At 38.2% G+C, this 21468-nt stretch overlaps 1 protein-coding gene across 1 annotated transcript in view; it reads left to right on the forward strand.

Moving 5' to 3' along the window:
- Nucleotides 1-21468, forward strand: part of EFNB2 (ephrin B2) — a 41264-nt gene that overhangs the window by 7583 nt on the left and 12213 nt on the right. Inside the window, exon 2 of the mRNA XM_041468558.1 lies at nt 14297-14580. Within this exon, the coding sequence (XP_041324492.1) occupies nt 14297-14580 (284 nt within the window). The remainder of the gene's footprint in view (nt 1-14296; nt 14581-21468) is intronic.

Below are 21468 nucleotides of genomic sequence, written 5' to 3' on the forward strand. Positions count from 1 at the left end.
GATTGGCAGAATTCACAGGACCTGAAGCGCTCAGATGGGTTTCCTGTGTTGAAACTTAACCTTCACAAATCTATAGCAAAAGATCCAATTCATTTGCTGAAATTCTCCAAAGCACAGGGGGCAACCTCATCTAATTTACAGGCCGGTCACATTCAAGCACCTTGCATTCTGCATTTGACAATGATTGCTAATGGGCCATTCAACTAAAGTATTTGCTTGTTAACGGGGAACAGAGCATGATAAATGTCCAGCAAGCTTGCAGCCTCCTTCAGCTTTTCAAATGCAGACTGGTGCATATTTATGGCAGGCAAATGACAAAGGGGGAAGCTGAATTACTCTGGCCTTATGCTTTCTGTTCGAACAAGGGTTAAAGTAATTAAAGAAATAATGCAAAAACCGATGTCCTTTGTTTGCCCACCATTAGCTTTCGAACCTACCTGTCATGTCACATTTCAGAGATGTCCCAGATAAGGCCGGACAGGTTTGGCAGGGCACAGGGAGAAATGGGGAATCATCTAGGAAGAGCATCCTGGGCAGTGGACCCCAGCTCTCCCTCCATCCAGAGTCTTTCCCCTCCAGGTTCCCCTCACCTTAAGGAGTTTTCACTGATAGAAGCTCGAAGGTGTATTTAAAACAGATATTTTAAATTTTCACTCCTGTTCCCTAAACGGGGGAAAAAAACCCCAACACTGAAGAGTAGACAGGCTTTGAGAAAACGTGTACATTGAGCTCAGTCTGTTTCTGGAAGCCAAGTATGAAGACAAAATGGCAGAACAAAAACCAGTTTTGCATTGCTCCTCCACCCCCAGATAGACTTAAGACCCAAAAAACATACACACAGAAATTTCCTAAACTTGAAGTGTTTTCAGTGTCATTTTGAATTATCTGTGTTGGGGTTTTTTTTTTTTTTTTTGTTATCATTTTTGTCCTTGTAAATTCAGGTTTAATCTTAGCCTATCTAGCTCCTGTTCAACTTCATACCTCCAGTGAATTCAGTGAGTACTGCAAGTCCTGCAAGCCTGAAAGGGCTTTACATTATAATTGTTGTTCATTATAGGCAAAATTTAAATTTTCGTGTTACGAAAAAGAATCTATCATTTTACTCTAGGAAAGAGAACATACAGGTTATTTTTTTTTTCTGTTAGCTGTGATGCAGAGAACTTTCCTTTGATGTGATTACATACATTGTCAAAGACAGCAAATAAGGGCAGGACCTCTATCTTTTTTGGCAATCCTGGCCAGCCAACACCCAGTGTTTATTGAGGTATCAGCATGATAATTATAATGCAGCTGATTTAAACTTTGATGTAATAGTCTCTGCTTTCTTCTGGTTTTAAACATAAGTTCCAAGCCAAAAAAGATAAAGGTTGGTAGAGGATTGTGTTGCTAGGTGAATCATTCCTGATGTATGACATATACGTAACTGTAAGATGGGTTTCCTACCTAGTGTAGTGTAGTTAAAATGTCTCAGTAGTGTTCTTTTAAAATGTCTCATGGGTGATGGCTAAAATAGGTTTTACAAAACTTTATTTGGTAGGATCAGAGCTTTGTATGCTTTAAAGGAAAGTCAAGCTTTACATGTGTCAATGGAAAACAAGAAATTATTTGTCTTGTTTTACACAGCAGGATAGGTTAGATGGTGAAATTGTGTTAGGCTGAAAAATTTGTGATGCTGCAAATTGCTTCTCACTGTTTTCTTAGTTTTTGTTTGAATAGCGCTTTTATTTATATACCCAAACCAGAGAACAGCAGTGGGGAAGGTGAACACTGCACTGTAAAGAGAAATGTGTTTTAAAGCTAATAAGAGTGATTTGAAATTTCATTATCATTATTATTATTGTTAGTTAAAACCCAGTCTCACTTGAATGCTGTTTTATTTTGGATTGGGAGTTCTGCCAGACTCCAGCCTGTCAGTGCTAAGAAGACTCAAATCAAGTCCAGGCCTATTTCTGCAGTAAACGGGAATCCTGGCTCCTTGCCTGTGGATTCATTCAGGAAGACCCATCTGGCTTTTGATGTTCTCCAAGTTTGAAGCAGTTTGTTTAAGGAACCTATGCAGTGAGCACTGGTTGAAGCACACATAACTGCGCTTCTTCTGACTCCTCGTCAGTGGTGCATCATTTCACAGTTTCATTTTTGCTTGGTGCTTGCCATCTGCTTACCTACTGCCTGAGCAGCAGTTGGTTTCTATACCTGACTAGATGAAAGTGTAAATTTGGAGTTGGGAATATCTTGACTCCTTTTAAGGATTTGCAGTCCCATAGCATTCTCTGTCCACACTTCAATTGCTTTCTTCATGTTTAATTAATTTCAGTTTAGCTCAGAAGCAGTCTAGCTTAATTACTGCACAACACTTTACCTTCTGGTTTTTGGGGGGTTTCTTTTTCCAGATCAGCTGAACAGGGACAGTCACACTGGCATACAGATTACTTCACTGCCTGAAAGAAATATTTAAAAGGTGTTTTTTAGTGGTAATCACTCTTTGTATCAGACAGTTTTCAGGCACTTTTTGAAGAAAACCAAAAGCCACATCTTTGATTTATAGTGTATTGTAGTCTTCCATTCTGTGGATCAGTGTGTGACACCAAGGCAAGTAGGACTGCACTGTGCTCTTACAGCCTGACTTGGGAAACTGTCCTTATTCAGAAAAGCTCATGTTGAGCATGTGCTGAATGCTGAATATTTTTGCTGAAGCAGGACAAATTAAGCATGAGCTGTCTTGAACCAAGGCCAGGGTAAGAGAATTTTTGGGGTTAGACAAATACAGATCTCTCCAAAGCTTTGTTGCCTTTTTTTAAAATCAGAAAATTATGTCAGAAGCTACATCCCTGTCTGCATTTGGAAAGAGATACATAGCGTGCCAGTAGTCCGTGTGTCCCCTGTGCCAGCTGGGAGCTCAAGCAGGTCTATCAGCTGTGCCTCTGGAGTCTGGCTGCACAGGTAACCCTGCTTCCACTGAGTTTTCTGTGCATTTTTTAGCTCACTGTTTGGTGTAATGCCAAATGTCACTGAGGGTGACCCGGGAGCCCAGGTTTCCCCCTGCAAAAGAGGGCCTGGTTTGTGATGGGTGCACTGTCTGAGCCCCCCTGCAGTAGAGGCTGAACCAAATGTCAGTGTCTCATGAGTGCAGGGCAGTGGGTTAAAACTGAGTGGCTGGATCGCCTGTTATCCGCAGCTTTCTGCTGAACCCCTCCAGTGGACTCTTCCATCTGGGTCAGGGATGTCAGTTGTGTCAAATGCACATTCTGGATCTTTACAGAATTTTTTAAACTACTCAGGTATCAGTTAAGCTTCATTTCAGAGGCTCAGATGTTGTAGTGGGCCAAAATCTGTTTCTTCATAGGTCAGATATTACTACTGCCTTGAAGGTGGCTGTGGCCACCTGGTTTTATTCTGCTTCTGTACGTCATCAGACCTTGGAAAAGCTGGTACTTCGTCTAAGAACATAGGATCTTTGTGCTTGGAAGTGGCTGAATCTTGGGTTTAATGTAAGAAATAAGTGCTGACTGATTATAGGTCTCCCATTTGGATTTATGCTCAAGGTAATTTTCTCCTTGGCATAAAAATGGTTTGCCAAAAATGGATTGTTTGTTATACATTTCTGTTACTGATTTGGCATAACTTTTCCTGAAAGTTGTGAGTTAACAATTTGTTCTACTTCCAGTGTTTACTTATTCAGGCAAATGGTATGCAATAATACATTTTCTAACAACTGCAAAGTAGATGAAATTCTGTCTTTGAAAGGGAGATACAATCACCGATTATTAATGTCTCATCAACTAACAAGACAGTCCCCGCCCTCTTTTATAGACTTTGCTTGAAGCATGTCTTGAAACAAGACTGCACAGGTATGAGCAAACTGTAGTTAAGAGAAGGAGGGCTGCAAACTTTGGTTGGCATCCTTATATTGTGGCTGACATTAGACATTTGTTTTTCTAACAGGAATGGTAGAGAAGAGCATGGAATAGCACAGCAATAGAACAATCTGGTTTGCACTTTTCAAAAAGTAGTTCTTTGGCAAATGCCAGCTGCTCTCTGTTAGCTTTCTAAAAGCAAAGGCTTTAGTGACTTGTGTAAGAAACACACATGGTTTGGTTTGACTTTCTGTTCCATGCTAACTACTGCTCTGCATCTTTTCAATAAAGTGCCATCTCTTGGGTTTGGCACACCCTGCCTCTGTGAGCACAAGTCAAGTAGAGCAATGGTTTTGTTTTACGCTGAATTTGTGGCACAGATTTTTTTTTATTCTACTTTCTTTTTTATTTTTTTCCCCAAAATTCAAATTATATAAATACCTGATTATCTTTGCCATAAGAGCAAAGAACTACTTTAATATTCCCAGTAGCATATTTTGAACAACAGTTCTTTAATTAAAACAACATTGGTCTCTTCCTGTATTTCATGGCTAGCAAATGAGAGAAAACACCAGTGTTAATATCAAAGGGAGTCAGTTTTCATTACAGTAATGGCTCAATTGTGCAATGCTGTAGGCACTGAAATTTAATATTATTGTGACTTGTATTGTAATTGTAGGATGACAGAGGAAAATGGATTAAGTTTAAATGTAAGTGTACACAGCAGCACATGGACTTTTTCAAATGGAAGTCGAGGGTTGGTACAGGATGGGTCCCCCTCTGGCTCTGTCATAATGAATTAGTATTTTGTAAATAACTGCCCACTAGACTATAGATTTATTACCTTTTGCAGATCTATGTGGACACACATAGACATACATCGATTCTGTACTGACTGTAATTGCAGTGCAGAGTTGCAGAACGGGTTTATGCCTCTAGGCTTGCAGGGTATTTGAATGTCTAGGCTTCTTGTCTTCACCTTTCATGGAAATATTCTTGCCTGCCAGTTTGTGAAGTTTTGTTCTGAAGGATACACCCATCCTTTTAGTTCAGGCATTGCTAACATATGCATGGCCTCAGACTGGAAAGCCCTTTGTCATCCTGATGAATAAACCAAATTCACGTTGCAGATGATCTTTGCCTTAGAAAATTATGCTAGAGACAACTAGTGTTAATGAGCAATATCCCCCTCTTTTCCAGTTGCCCATAAACATTCAGATTGCAATGGAAGACTGCAATTTAAACCATTACTGATCTCTCCCATGGAAGATTAAGGACAATGAAAGCTAGATGTTTCATTTGTTTGCAGTGTAGGCAAGGGGAAGATGTCCCTAAAGCAGTGCCTAAGAGTCTATTAGTGACTAAACATGATGCCCTATAGTTTTATCTTCACACTCTTCCTCAGATGTATGTTCACACTGAAACCTGTTCTAATGTTAAAGTGCAAAAGGGGGCAGTAAAGTGCTATCCAAAAAAATTATTTATTTTCATGGGTACTTTTTGTGGCAAAAGTTGCATTTCTCAATAAGCTTATAATTGCCCATATTAAAGTAATGATCATAAGAATATCTTCTTTTTGAAAGGCTTACAAATGTTGCCAAAGTGTATTATTATGTGTTGTGGAAGTAGTGTTTGTCCTGTGTATTTCCATGTACTTCTGTCCTTGAATGGAGCCCTAAAACATGCTACATATTTGGAAGGAATCAAAGGCAGGAAACTTTCCTCAGATATATTTAGGACGTAGCTATATGAAGCACTTCTGAAAGAATTCTAGCTTTGCTAATCATATCTGATTCTCATGTTGTGCAATACTTAGCACCACGTTTCTGGAAAAAGCAAAATGAAAAGAATGCTGAGGCTAGGGGTTTCTGCGTGAAGTACTAAAGTGTGTAGTGGTGGCATGGGTCAAGAGTTGGGCTCTCATCCAGACCCGCATGCATCATTTGTCAAGAGGTAACTAGAAAGAGCAACTAATTACAATGCACCTACTGAGTGTTTTTCTTTCAGAAATTTCTCAGAGTAAGCCATTTATACAGACTGGCTGCTACTTTCCACTGCAGCCACTTGCAGTTTTTAAACTTTACACAGAAAGCACATTTCTATTGAAATGAAATTAAATAAGAAGGAGAATGTGCCTGTGTGTTTCCGTGCTTTTGTATGAGAGCAAGTGAGCAATGATTCCATTTGCTGAAGCTAAGTAAGTCCAGCGCTGTTGTGAGGTTCATATTTCTGTAAATGCTGATGAAATGTTAATATAATACACTTTAAAATAGAACATTGGTCATACTCGTCCCTTTTTTTCTTTTGCTCCTTACTTAAAAGACTGTCGTGAAGCACATTAGTGGTTCTTTTGTGGTAACAGGAATTGATTTAGTAAATGGATCAGAATCCTCTAGTGCTTTAAGTACTTTAAGCAGAGCAGTAATGGCTTTCTGCATATAATACAAAAAGTTAATTGCTATTAATAGTGCCTTATATGGAGGTCATATATGAAAACGGAATATAAAATCTATATTTTTTTGAAAAACATCCTTAGATTTAGTAAAAGATTGGATTGTGTATCTTTGCAACATTTCAGGCCTTACCCTTGCAGTAAATATTCTGAGCCAGGTTTCACATTCTTATGCAAAAAACCCATTGCAAAGGAAAAGACAGGTAAGTGTTTGCTCTCAGAAGTTTTTTAAGGCAGGGAAAAACATGACTGACTTTTAAGTGGGGAAAAACAAGCATTCATTTTTACGTTCTGGGTTTAATGGGGATGGAGGGGTAAAACACAAATTGGTTTGAAGGTATTAGTTATGTAAGTGGGGGTTTTTGCTTTTTTTCTGTGAGTGAGAGCCAAAGCAGCAAGGGAAAGGGCAACTTTTGATCAAAACTTAACCACCTCCCGCATGTGGAGGTGACATCCCATTGAAACAGATACGCTGCCTAACAGCAAAACCCTTCTGGAGCTGCACACCAGGTGGCTGAAGGCAGGATGCTGCCTTGTTTGCACATGGTGGGTTGGGGAAAGGGGGCTCTCGGTGCCCCTGCGTTTGTGGTCGCTCCAAGACGCCATGATCCCAATCTGAGATGACATGATTCCCTGGAGAGGGACTGCAAAGTGACATGCTTCTGCTGGAACCGAGGACTGGGGTACCCTTGAAGGGGAGTCTGCAGCATTTGCTTTGTCTTACTTACTTTGTATGAAGAATGAGATCACATCTGTACTGTAGAACCTTGTACATCACAGCGTTTAAGGAAACAGATTTTCTCTTTGAGTATCTCCAATAAGATGTGCTTGGTGCTGGGTTGCAGGTGACCTTCCATATACATGAAGGGTGAAAGGGGTACACTTTTGCCAAATACCACGTCTTGGCTGCAGGGTTTGTGCTCTCTCAAGTGCAAGGCACCTTTAGACTTGGGATGATTCTAAGCTGAGTGGAATGAAAAAGCATCTGTATTTTTGCAAAAGCACTAGTCATAAAAGTTACTGGTTGAAGGAAGCTCGTGACAGATCTAGGAGACCAGCTAGGGCAATTTCTGATGTGTTTGAAGACGAATGGTGTCTGTGGGTATCTCTGTACAGTAGAAGCTCTGTGCCTTTAGAACTGTGATGTGATGGTACAATTTGACTGTCAAATCCAGCAGGTCCATGCAAAAGAATATTTCCTTTGGAGAGAAGCATATGCACTCTAAGCCCATCCTTGGTTTACACGTATTAGAAATCCCTTGTTGTATTTTAAATGCTTTCCTCTAGTATTTTGCTAAAGGTAGTGCAATGAATGGATACATGAAATGGCTAAAATTTCATACACATTCCTAATTTCCATTAAAAATTTTGAAAAAACATGATAATGCTACAGAATCATTCTTGTGTAGGGTTTTTAAGATTCCACTTGCAAGCATACTGCATTGTTTTGCCCTACTGAAGTAAATGGAAATCCTGAAGCTGATGTCAGTAAGAATAGGTCCAGAAAAAGGCACCAAGAACAGTGCCCATTTGTGTGGTTACTTGGGGCACATGTAATGGTGGTGCCACTGACATGTTGTGTCCAGCGTTGTGATTAAAACAACATTAAACCTTTACCATTTCCTTTTTCAGTGCACTGCAAGCATTTGGCCCAGATAGTCTGAAAGAAGATGGGCTCTTTTAGAGGTGAGGAAGAGTGAGGAGAATAAGGTACCCCAGATCCTAGTATGGAGATCAGATGTGGTTTCAGGGAGCTGTTTCAAAGCACTTATGAGCTTACTGCAGGTTTATTTCAGGGGAGCCTGAACATAGGTTTTTCCCTTACAGTAGAAGTGAGAAATACAGGACTTGCTTCTTTACCAACTCATGTTATAATATTTTATAATTTGACTTTGTATAATGTGGTACTTGCCATTAAAGATCTTAAGGGATGAGTGTGAATATATTTGTTTATTTATTTGTTTGAATTCCTTTTAGTTTCTAGCCTGCAAGTCCCATTAATGCCAGCAGCCATTCCTTACATAAATTGTTTCATTAACTGTGTGGAAAAATGTTACATATAAATAAAGGTTAGCAGATTAAACTTTTTCAATTTTATTTAAATTCAAAAACATCCCTGTTTAGCATGTTGTGTAAAACTTTCCTATAGTATTAAAATGATTTAATAAGACTGCACTGGTAAAGAAAAGTAGCTTCCAAAGCTCACTTTAAATAATTTTAATAATATGAAATGCTATACTTTTTTTGCTCTCAAAGTTTCATTAGCTAGTCTGTGTATAAAGCCAGTCTGTCATCTTGCTGTGTCACACTATGGTATTTTTTCTTACAAAGATTTTACAGAAGCATAGTGCCTTTTTTTCCTCATAAAATTATGTACCCATTTTGAGACAGACTCCACATTAATCTTTTTTTGATGAAGCTTGTTTTTCTGTCTGTCCACAGCAGTTACTGATCCTGTTCTCACTGAATTCGTGTTCACTTAATCTATTTAAGGTGGAGTGAGATGAGTCCTATAAAATCACTGCTTTTGCACAAAAAGCATTTACAGCCAGGTGTATACCTTATATGCACGTGCACATTTTTGTACGTGGTATTGAATATGGCAAAATCTAGCATGAAAGTTTTGTGTAGACCTTTTGCAGAGAGCTCTGATCTTTGTTTTTGGATTTCATGCAGTGCAGTGTTTTTGGGAATCAGGAAATTGTTTTTCTGCTACTTCACTGAAGTCGCTAGCCTTTTCCTTAAAACTCTATTTGTTTTGCATCAAGCTGGTAGGACTTTTGCCTTGCTTAAATATTTCTCTCTGTAGACTAAGTGATATTTGAAATATGAATGTTGTTGTTTTCTCAGAAGTCAGATGATTAATACATACACTCATTAAAAAACATTCTTTTTAGGCAGTAAGGACTTGTATGTGGAATGTGATTCTGTATTCTGTTTCAGTTTGCAGTTTTGTAAGTAACGGACTAACATTCTGTGTTATTAGTATTCATGATATTTCCTTAATAACTTCTCAATTAATAACTTTAGAGTCAGGCTCGTAGTTAAAACTTCATAAAGTTAAGCGGGTAGGATTCCCCAACAGTAGGTTTCAGGCTGCATTTTAAGAAGCGTCTTGATTGTTCACATTTTTAGGATTATTTTTGTGACATGAATTTGAAGGTAACTGCCTACACCAATTAGTTCAGGTAAGTTATTAAAGTACAGAAATTTGGCACTGCCTCCCCAGTTAAATATACAAGCCTTGCATCAAGTCCTAACGTGCTTTCTAAAATCATATTTATTTTATAATTACTAGAATATAGTTAAAGCTAAGTGTGCATATATATTCATAGTATATGTACATATATGTATGTGTATAGTTTCGTAAGCTGGAAAAACCCTGACAAAGCGCTTGGTTACATCACTCAATACTGATTAACAAAATCTCTTAAGAATTTATTTTTCTAAGAATTTTTTCTGTAGATAATTTTACAATTTCAGAAATTTCTGCGTACTAAGAAATGATAGAATATTCTCAGTGAATGAGAGTGTGGGCAGGTTAAGTTCTACTTTTTTTTTTTTGAGAGTGTGCTATTATGAGGTTAGGCAGGTTTGAATGGTTGTCATTAAGCAAATTTCCTTTGTAAATTAATATGGTTGAATGTGCCAAGTTTCTCTAAACAATAAGGAGATTCTTAAGAAATTCTTTAGAAACTAATATACTTTTAAAAAAATACATATAAAATTTCACAATCAAATTTTAACTTCTTGAAGACTTTGACAAGTAAGGTTGCATTGTGCCAGGAGCTGTTGCTGGGACCTAAAATTAAGTGTGGTAGAAAAAAATCATTGAAGTGTTTGTGTGAGCAGGGAATTAACTACTCTCTTCCTAATTTGTCTTTGTGTCTCTGTGACTTTTTGGTCAAGTACAATAATTATTTTAAAAAAGGTTTGGGAACTCTGCAAGGTGTTGATATTTGATGAGCTGCATGACTAGCTGGACTTGTGGGAGGGATTCACATCCATGGGCTTTTGCACAGATGTCAGATGTCGCCCACAATGCACCAGTTTTGGGCTGACAGTAAAAATGCCATCTGTATCGAAAAGTGCCAGACAGAAAGTGCATGAATTTCATCGTACAGCTTATATGGTACTTAATATACTTTTCTGTGCTTTCTCACAGCAGGCACCAGGATTATTTATTGTGAGCAGGATTTTTCAAATGCTCCAAGAGTCTTTCTGTATCTATCTGACTGCTGACAGAAATGAGTTGGGAAGCTTGCTAAGCTTTTCTCTTAAGTTTTTGTTGGGGTCCAGGGGCCTGTGTTGGTATTTTAAGTTTTGCAGTAAATCATACTTAGAGCTGAAATGCCGAAAGTTAGAAGGACTTTTATAGAAAGCAATGGTTCCAGTGCTGTCACTATCCTGACTTCTTGGAGAGCATGTCACTGTCCTAAGCCACCACTGGAGTAACAGCCTCCACAGGATCAGTCCCAGGATTCTGGAAATACCTTGCTTTGTCTTTATTATGTTTTGACGTGAAAAAGAAAAAGCTTTCTAATTAGTTGAAGGCACATTTTGACCAGACTTTTAAAGCCATTTTAAACTTAAAATTTATAGACACTGTCCTGCAAGCATTTAATCAGTCTTGATGCTACTTTGGAATACTTAAGACAACATCAACACTTGCAGAAAAGACTCAGGATTAATCCTGGTGCTTTTTTAATCTCCACTAAGGCGGAATGTACATTGTCCTTTTCTTTTTGCCTTTTTTTTTTTTTTTTCTCAAATAGAAGATCTTCAAAAATAGGATCATAAAACAGTAGTCTTAATCCTCCTGACATTTTATAAATAGCTTCAGAAAATGCTTACTACCCAGAAAATGATTTATTTAAAATCTTTATAAAAAGTACAGTAGCAAAAGTACTGCACAAATGCAGGGATAATAATCATGCTACGACTAATCAGCCACTGTAGGTTTTGTGGTTGAACTGAAATGCATGAGGTGAAACTTTTTTATTAACTCCATCCATAGCTGTGCTTTGTTGTTGTAAGAAAATAAGGAAAGTAAATTGGAAAAATATCTTTCCTGGCAAAGGTCATGATCAAAACTGCCAAGTGTGGAAAAATTTCAATACAATCAAGTTCTCAGATTAATCCTTGCATTTTAAGCCTTTTTTCTTCCCTAATCCCATCAGCATTAGATCCTACAAGTTCAGACACTCAAGCAGAAGGAGATTTACTGAGTTTAGTTCTAAAACTGTACAGACTTCAGAGTCATAGCAAGAATATTCCCTGCCATAAAGTCTAACAAGTACATTCATTTAAAGCTCTTGTAAAATGTAGTTTTAACTGTCTGTTGGGGACAGTTGTGTCCTCTACCTTTTATGGGACAATTCCTGGCTGAAACTAAGGCTCACAAGTGTGCCCTCTTTCCTATAGATGTTTCTGAGGATTGCCTGGCATACCATCTCTTAATCCATCCTGTTTGTGCTCAGAGTTTTCATGGAGAACATATACTGTGGCTGTTACATGTATATACCCAAAGTCTAAAATTAGAATCAATGTCTTGTTTCTCAGGGCAGATTTTAGGTTATATTATTGATAATGATGGACAGGAACATTTATCTAACCTTAAGAATTTAATATTCGTTATGTATAGGAATCTAACTTGATTCACTTAAAGCAAAGACTTAGTCCTTTGAAATCTCATGTTTCCTATTACACGGTCCTGTTATGTGAAGAAGAACTGCTGGCAAGAAGAAATATTTGCGGCAGTGGGATCATACAGTGACCAGCCTTTGTCCTGGCATGCAGATGGGGAAGTATGAGCGATTGTCATCTTCCTGATACAGCAGTGCTGCACAGGAGCAAAGTTGAAATGGTGCTGTGGTCAGACAAGGTGGAAAAGTCAGTCACAGGTGACACAGGTTGGCTTGGAAACTCTGTCCCTTTGCTTCCGCCTGGTCAGAGTTCATCCCCAAGGAGAGCCAAAATCAGAGTACATGCTGCTCCCTTGGGAATATTTGCTGGCTGGCATCCTCCTCAGTTATAGGATCATAGAATCACTCAGGTTGGAATAGACCTGTAAGACCATCAAGTCCAGCTGTTAACCCAGCACTGCTGTGTTCACCACTAAACCACATCCCTGGGTGCCATATCTACATTCACTTCTGGTTGTCCTTCAGCAGGCTGGTAACTCCGAGGATGCATTCCCACCTTTCCATTTGTTTGACCATTTCAGCTTTCCTGAGGTGGTAGTTGCTGTATTCCTTTGGCACGTCTGAAAACGGGGGGAGGAGGCGCAGCTTTGCCCCATCTCCAATCTCAGTTTGAACAGCCGTGGCCAAGCCCAGTTTCTGCAGTCTGGAAATTACACTGCACAGCACAAAAGAGCGCAGTGATTTATACATCAACAGTCGCTTTTCTTGCCATAACATTTCATTGTTCTAGTTCCCTAAATCTGTAATTACATGTCTTTGTCCTGCTACATGCTGCTTCATAACAAATATAATTCTTACACTGGCTTTGTGAGTGAAAATAATCCTGCTCAATTAGCACAGATCATAAACTTGAATTGTGTGGAGCAAGCAGTTGTAAATGATGGATTCGAAATTTGGGGCGTTGCATCATCCTTTAATTTAGTGGGTTCTCTCCCACCAGTACTTCATGCTGGTGGCTCCTTTCGCCAAGCTGAGGTTGGAGGTCACCGACGCCTACAGCTTTGTTCTGCGTGGGCCTTGATACTCTAATTTAAAGTTTCCAGGAAGGCTGCCTGTGAATAAGCTAGATTTACTACGTGTGCTGTTTAAATATTAGCACTTGGAGAAGGGTGTTCATTAGACAGGAATTGTTTCACTTGGTTTTTCAGGCCGATTCTCCATTAAGGAAGATCTTTGGAAAATGCTGGCAGGCAGAAAAAAGAGGAAAGAAAGTCTTTTAGCTCTGTGCATTCGAGTACATTGGTTGTGTTTGTGGCTGTTGTTCTAAAACATGCACTTCTTGGCCTTAATTGAACAAATATGTCTTAATGGAGAGAGAAACAAACAAACCTGCTGTGGCTTTTGTCCTTGTGAGAACATGACTCCTCATTTTGTGCACAAATCCATACTATAAGTAATTATTTCTATTTTTCTTCCATGAAGAAGTGGTCATGTTTGCCTGTTAATTAATATGAGTAGGAAAGACAAAATACTGTGTCTAACTGCAAATATTAAAGCTCCCTGCCAGTTTGTGTAAGAAGTCTTCCCATACTAAGAAAAAAAGCACACCTGTCTTTAACTGCTAGCACAAAAAAAAAAAAAAAAAAAAAAAAAGAGCTAAATTAATGACAGTGGTGGTGGAATTTGTGAAAAGAAATCATTGTAGTGGAAAGGTCACACTGTCCTGGATATAAGTGTTTTTCTCAGAAGCATGTGTGGTCCATGGATCAGGTAGATCTCTGTCTATCACAGAGATCTGTAAGCATGGTTGAGTGTCTCATAATCCTTTGTGTTACATTAGTAATATTTATCAGCATGTTAATATATTGTAAAAGTCTTACATTTTTTCCTGTCCCACATGGCTGTTCAGTAGGGTTGAAAGATTATTTTTGTCATTCTGCCATATTCAAAATTAGCAAAATACTTGCAAGAATAGTAGAAATATTAGCGAAACAGAAAAACAGAATCACAGCTCACCAGGTATTGTATTAGCTGCCCTGCATGGCTAAATGCAGTGCAAGAAACAGAGATGCCTGTCAGAGAGAGATGTAAAATCTGTTAGTGTGCCCAAAACTGGGATAAGGACTAAAAGACTCAATCCATCTATAATTTCCAAGATCTAAATAAACATCTTGTTGATATTGAATCAAGCCCAAACTATTAAGATTTGGTTTGCTCAGTCTGTCATTTTGGTTTTGGAAACTGTAGTCCTGTCTGTTCACTGCAGTTGCTACTTTTCTGTGTGGGATTTTATTAAGTATCTCAAATTTTATCTTTTCTACCCCTTTTTTTTTCCTTCCTTTTAGATTCCTTCCTGGACAAGGATTGGTACTATATCCACAAATAGGAGACAAACTGGATATTATATGCCCAAAGGTGGACTCTAAAACTATTGGCCAGTATGAATATTATAAGGTCTACATGGTTGATAAAGACCAAGCAGATAGCTGTGCTATTAAAAAGGACAATACACCTCTACTTAACTGTGCCAAGCCAGATCAAGATGTTAAGTTTACCATCAAGTTTCAAGAGTTCAGTCCTAATCTCTGGGGCCTGGAATTTCAGAAGAACAAAGATTATTACGTCATATGTAAGTTCAAACTTTCAGTTCTAATTATTTTAAATATAATTGTTCGTTATTTTGCTGTCTTGTGTAGTATAAGCAAACTATGAATAGGTTTATGTATTTTTATCTGAAAATTATTTCTTGCCAGCCTATTTTCAATATTGTTCCTGATTTTCCAAGGGTCTCTGTCTCTTTTTTCCTTGGTTTGTGTAAACCACATGTGGTTGTACTTCTATGCCTGTATAAGGTTGATTTGTTTTTTGGTTTTTTGTTTGTGGGTTTTTGGTTTTGGTTTGTTTTTTTTTTTTGTGGATGATATTGTGTTCTGTATTTGCATTAGAAGTTGTGTGCAGCTAAACTGTGATGTGTTTCCTGCTCACAGCCCTGGTGATGTGCTGTTGGCTTTGTCCTTGGCTTCACTTATGCCAAGAGCAGGAGCACAGTGACCCAGCTGTTCTCAGATGAGGCATCCTGTGTGACGTGGCTAGCCATTGCTCCAGGTGCTCTGGGGACTCTCACAGGAAGCATCTTTTGGCCACTTTGGTGCCAATTTTGTCAGTGTAGTTTCCTCACAAGGGTTACTGGTAAGGGCCTGTAATTGAACATACTTTTCCTCAAAACATACCTATTATATCCATACAGTAGCTAGGAGAGTTCTTGGGTAAAACCTGGACTACCATAGTCTTGAATTTTATCCTTTTTCATGGTCCTGGCTTGCTAAACAAATATGCTTGGCACAGGCCTCTGTGCAGCAGTAGAAACTTTGTGTGAGTTTCTGATCAGGGATTTATGTCTGAAAGCAAGTCTGGAAGTAGCCACTGTGTTCAGTGATTCAAATTACTTATGATGTGTGAAGTTAATGATGTGAATCAGGAGCTAGCATAAGCTGAGACCTCAGCAGTAAAACAACAATTTACATTAGTTTAGGTTTTGTCATTGTAATATTATGCCCTGTGGATCTCATTTAGCCCCACGGGCACTTTTTAAGTCTTGAGCAAGTATCCGCAGTTATTAGGTGATAGAACAAATTCTGCAAATACCTGGCTTTTCTGCAGTTACAAGGAAGTTAGATACCCGAGTGTCTTATTTTGCAGAATCATAGAATAATTTGGGTTGGAAGGGACCTTTAAAGCTCATCTAGTCCAAACCCCATTCAGTGTGCTGGGACATCTTCAACTAGATCAGGTTGCTCAGACCTCTGTTCCCAGGTATGGAGTATCTACCACCTCTCTAGCCATCATGTTCCTGTGTTTCACACACTCACTGTAAAACATTTATTCACCATACCTGGTCTACTCTCTGTTAGTTTAAGACCATTAACACATGTCCTGTCACAACAGGTCCTGCTAAAAGATTAGTCCCTGAACACCACCTTGAAACCTTGAACACAACCATTTCTGCCACCTCCTTGAAAACTGGAGGATTGATAATTGTTTCGTGTAATGTCTGCCAGTGTAATTATTTCTCAATTTCTGATTTAAAAATATTGGCAGTTTTAAAAATGCTCTGATCAAGTACTTTTGAAATGGAAATGGAAATTAATTCAATATAAATTAATGCTCACTTTCCAGTTATATCCATAGTGAAACATGGTAATATATGAAACAAGGTTGTATGTCTCAGAAGCTTAAGTAAGAATTCACTGCATTATTAATATTAATTACTAGTTTTAGAAATTACTAGGTAAGAGTTACAGGAGATACAAACCACCATTTTCTTGGTTTTAAAGATTGCTAAATATGGACACTTTGTTTAGCTGGGGAGTATATAAAAATGTGGTCCCATTTAAACAATATTAACTTTGACAAACTTCCCGCTGAAATACAGTGAGATATTTATGAGGGTGAAAGCAACAAAATTACCTATTGAGAGATAGCAATATAGAGAGATAGTAACTCCTGTGAAAATGTGTAGCATAAAAATGACCATGCTCAAATATTTGGCTTAAATGAGGAAATGTGCTCATTATTTAGTGCTGCTTTTAAAAACATCCACAGAAGACCAACTGTAGTGGAACAAATGGCACTGTTACAATTATTACCTGAAAATTATGGGCACAAATGGAGCTTTCTGATGCACTGTCAGTTCTGTCATATCTATGTCATGGATTTACCCAGAGAATTATTAAGTACGTCTCATTTTCATTAGTTTTGTATAATTATTTCATTATAGCAATAAGACATAATAGACGTTGCATTTCCTGGAAGATTACAGCATAACCTGGTTGAAAGAACTTACTCAGCCTTCAGTCTAATGCCTCAAAAATCACACTGGCCTAGCAGTAATACTGGAGTGCCTCAGGGTATTATTTTTCCTACTCATTGTGGCATAAACAAATGGCTAACTTACCACTCTGTTGCTAGCATACTGACTGAGCTTCAGCAAGGGTACCCATACATTTTAATGAGCTGGACAAAAAAGCACCCCACTCTTGAAAACCCAGCCATCCTGAAGCTAAAACCCTCACCTTCCTGTCATTCAAGGAGAAAACAATAAACTCAGTGATGCTGGTCTCAGAAGCGCTGAGAGGCGTAGAAAACTAGGCCAGTGCTCAGCTAGGACACCATTTTAGAGAGTACTGGAGCTAGATAGGATTTTATTAGTTCATATTCAAAAGCTCACGACACAGCCTTGTCAGTGCAAGTTCTGGTAGTTGGGACATTTGCTGTCATTTTTATAAGAAATAAAATGCGTCTTAGTCATGTATGCATTGTTTGCATACATTCCTGTTCATAGACCTGTAATCCCTTCCCTTCCCTTCCCTTCCCTTCCCTTCCCTTCCCTTCCCTTCCCTTCCCTTCCCTTTTGTTTGGGTTTTTTTTGGTTTTTTTTGTTTTGTTTTCTTGTGGTGGTGGTGATGGTGTTAATGAAAACCAGTGCAATAAAAGTCACTCTGATTCCATTTCTACAAAGATCACTTTTTTCTTTCCTTTCTCCTCTTCCTTCCTCAGAAAATTAGATAAATAATTTCTCCTTAGTGTAAAATGATATCCAGAGGTCAGTCTTTGACTTTGCTGAAGAGTCTTTTAAGGGGTGTATCAGCAATACCACTTAGCTCTTGTTGAATGAAATATAAATACAGCTTATACAAATAATATTATTAGAGAGAAAAATCACTGTCTGTGCAGCTTCAGATTTCTAACAGAGTCTAAGACCTGCAGGATTAATGGAGTCATGGTCCTTTGGGGTTTTGTCCCAGACCACACAGGTCTTGTAAGAGAATAAGGCTATTTTATATTGATGGACTTTGTTCATATTCAGTGCCATTACCTAGGCAATACCAATCGTTTATCTCCTTTAAAGTAGACAGAGATAGTTCAGCAGGAAATCTGTTATTATGTCTCTATTCCTAAGGGAAGGAAATGAAAGATAGGAATTCTCAGTTTGTTAATTGATGGCATGTTGTGAAAAAAATACAGTTATCTTCCCCCACACCCCTGCAAGTATTCTGAATAGATCTGGAATCAGATGAAAAATGAAGAATAATTGTTCAGATGGGAAGAAAAAAATATTCAGGAAATACTCAAGAATTAAACAGATTTTAAAATTTCATAAGAAGCTGTTTAATAGTTTTAGTCTCTATTTTTATATCTTGCTTTCATAATTCCTCAGAAGCTGGAATAAATACGGGAAATATAATACATTCTCAAAGAAAGATACTGTATTCTTCCTTAGAAGTCTTTGTGTATGTAGCATTTGTCATGCTTTGCAAAATAAAAAGCTTAAATCCTGATCTTCTCCAAAATGTGTATGTTCTTAGATTTACATAAACATCTACAGGACTACATGCACAAGAAGAATGTGCTGAGTGTGTATTTTATCCTTTATAGTCAGGATATGAGTAACTGTTTAAATCAGGGGGTGTGTATTGGAAAGATGCTATGAGGAAAGCATGAAGAAAGTATCTGTCTAAACTGAAACTTGAGAGTGCACTACCACACTGAAACACATTTAATTTCTATTTTGTACGTAAGTTCGGTGATGATCATTTAGCTCTTGAGTGGAATGATTATTCTTTACTTTATACAGTTGCTTGTATCATATGTGTTACATACTGCAGTATTTGAAGTCCTAAAATGAAAGATGAAGAGCTGCACAAGGATTTATAAAGACTTCAATTAATCTCATTTTAAAGACTTGAAATTGTTTGCCTCATTAAAGTCTTTAAGTAGCTGGAATGGAGGGAAATGTACTTTTTTCTGAGAACAGCTAAACCAAAAGGCTGGAATGGTTGGAAACCAGGGTTAAATGCCAGTTTGGATTTTCTTTCCTGACTTCAGTGCATCCTGGAAACCTTGGATGAAGAATATTTCAGGATTTATTTCTGATAAATCAGACTATAAAACTAAGCCCTAATGGGCAGTCTTCCAGTTTGTTTTTTCAGTCCCAAGGAAATCACGCAAATTTTTCTCGAAGTAAAAGCAGGATTAGGCTTAAGGTGGTCTTAGCTGTTCTTGAAGAAGAGTCCATATTAAGCTGATATGGCTGGTTTTTAAAAGCATTTTTGGATCTTTGTTAGCATGATTTATCTGTTTTCTGTTTGGTAGACGAAGACAGCAAAAATCACTAAACTGCGGCAGCTGAGTAGTCCTTATGTTCTCACTGGACTGCTGTTAGAGAAACAAAGTTCTGAATCCAGAGCCTGGCAGGAAAACTTAAAATTATTTGTTTTTCAAGTATTTCATGTTAGCGCATAAATGCATTAAACCACAACAGCCCAGCTGATTGCAGAATCCCAGAATGGGTTGGTTTGGATGGCACCTCTGGAGCTCATCTAATCCCCTACTCAAACCTTTGCTCAAGCACACCCACCTGCAGCCAGTTGCCCAGAACTGTGTCCAGCTGAGTTTTGAGTATCCCCAAGGATGCAGCCCCTCCTCCTATGCAGGTGCCCTGTTCGTTCATCATCTCCATGAGCATTTACTGCACTTGCTCCTGGGAGTCCGTGTCTGTCTTCTGTTGAGGAGTCTGTGACTGCACCCATCTCTGCAGGTGTGGCCTCACCAGTTCAGAGTGGTGTGGAAGGATCACCTCCCCAAACCAGCTGCCACTGCTCTTACAGATTGCGCCCAAGAGCTGTTTGCTTCCTTTGCCACGAGGGCACTTGGTGGCACTCATGGTCAACTTGGTGTCCACCAGGACCCTGACGGCTTTTTTGCAGAGTTGCTTTCCATGTGTTTGGCCCCAGCCTTCGCTGAAAGTTGATTCCACATGCCATCCAGAGGCTGCTACAGCAGGTTCAGTAGCAGAAATTATTAGCAAAAGAATTTTCATTGCGACAGGGAAAAGAACCCAAATAATAACTAATTATAACTAATAATAAAACAAAAAACTAAATAATGTTACACTGTTAAAACCCCAGTGAATTTTTAAAAACTCTATGAACATAAGTATTAAAAGTATCAGTTCGCCTGTCTAGTTGTGACTTTTCAAAATTCCAAACAGAATTAGCATATCCCACTGGAGTTTCTTAAAATGAACTAAGATGTGCCTACATGATAATTTCTAAATAAGCTAAACCTCTTAATTTCTTAATGGTAAGTATTTGAACAGCAGATCCTGTAGAACCGTGGAAATTCAGATTGCTTTATTTCAGCAGTGTTCCCTCATTAAAGTTTACTTTGTGGGTATTTTACAGCTCTAAACACAAACATAAGCATACTGCAGTCAAAACAGTGCTTAACTTCTGATCATCTTTGCCAAGTGTACAGTCATCCAATAGTATCATAATTGATCTCAGTACTAAGGTGCCAAACTCTGTGTTGCTGAAGGATAGTTAGATGATGTAAATAGCTTTTTTGTGTTTTGCAATAAAGAACACTTTTGTTGTGCTACATGTAAAAGCAGGAGATGAAGGTATTCTTTTATTGAAGCAAACATGTGGAAAATTGCTCTAGATTGTTATAGTAGAGAGCATCTCCCCTGAAAGGAATGAGGTTCATCTACAGGGCAAAGTCTGACTGTGGTAGTTTATTGGGGTTACTCCTAGACTCTGTGTGGTCAAAGCAAATAACATCATGTCCATCTAAACTGTTATAACCGTGAGACTGGCACATTTTCTCATCTGTAGTGTTATATTCTAAACTGTCACTAGGCATTAACTCAGTCACTGGTGAAGTCCTACCACCTAGAGATGAACTCTGCCTCAAAATGATGTTTTCCACTTCAGTGCTACTCGTATAGCAATTACTGGGTCATTAATATCATTGCATGCAATTAGTGACAGTAGAATGAGCAAGGGGTTAGTTATTTATTTAGTATGAACTTTCACTATAACCCTTTCTTATCCAAGTGCCACAGACAAAAAAAACAGGGATTTTCAAGGCAGGTGAACATCCTTGTAGAGTGAAGTTGAATTTGTCTGATACAGAAAGTAGGTCCTCATTTAATGTTAAAGCCTCTGCTTTTGTTTCAAGCAAGCCCTCTTGTCATTAGCAACAATCAGTGTAACTTGAATGCTAACTAATTCTATTAGTTCTGTTCAGCTGAACTGTTAAGCAAAGCTTGCTGTGGCAGTGGGAGACACTTCTCCCCATCCATAAGAAGCTTTTGTCAGTAGCGTGCTGGGAGAGAGGATAAATTTGCATAAAATACCTGTTTGTGAATGGTGAAGTCAACTAACTAGTAATCTGTTTTAGATGCATACTTTTGGGTATACACTAAATACATCATAATTAGTGGGCTTACATCTGCCACAGTTACTTCAGCACTCACAAATATATAATTTGTTTATGTAAACTAGAAGCAACCATGTGTGCAGTGGATCATTATCTGACAACATTTCTCAGAGTATGTGAAATATAGAACTGAAATTCTTTTAGAAATGCTTAACTGTAATGAAAGACTCATCGTTCATAGTGATACAGCATTGAGATGCTTTTCTGGTTTGTTTTTATATAATCTCTAAATCAT

Source organism: Pyrgilauda ruficollis, unplaced genomic scaffold (assembly GCF_017590135.1).
Source record: "Pyrgilauda ruficollis isolate IOZ18807 unplaced genomic scaffold, ASM1759013v1 scaffold22, whole genome shotgun sequence".
Classification (NCBI taxonomy): Eukaryota; Metazoa; Chordata; class Aves; order Passeriformes; family Passeridae; genus Pyrgilauda; species Pyrgilauda ruficollis.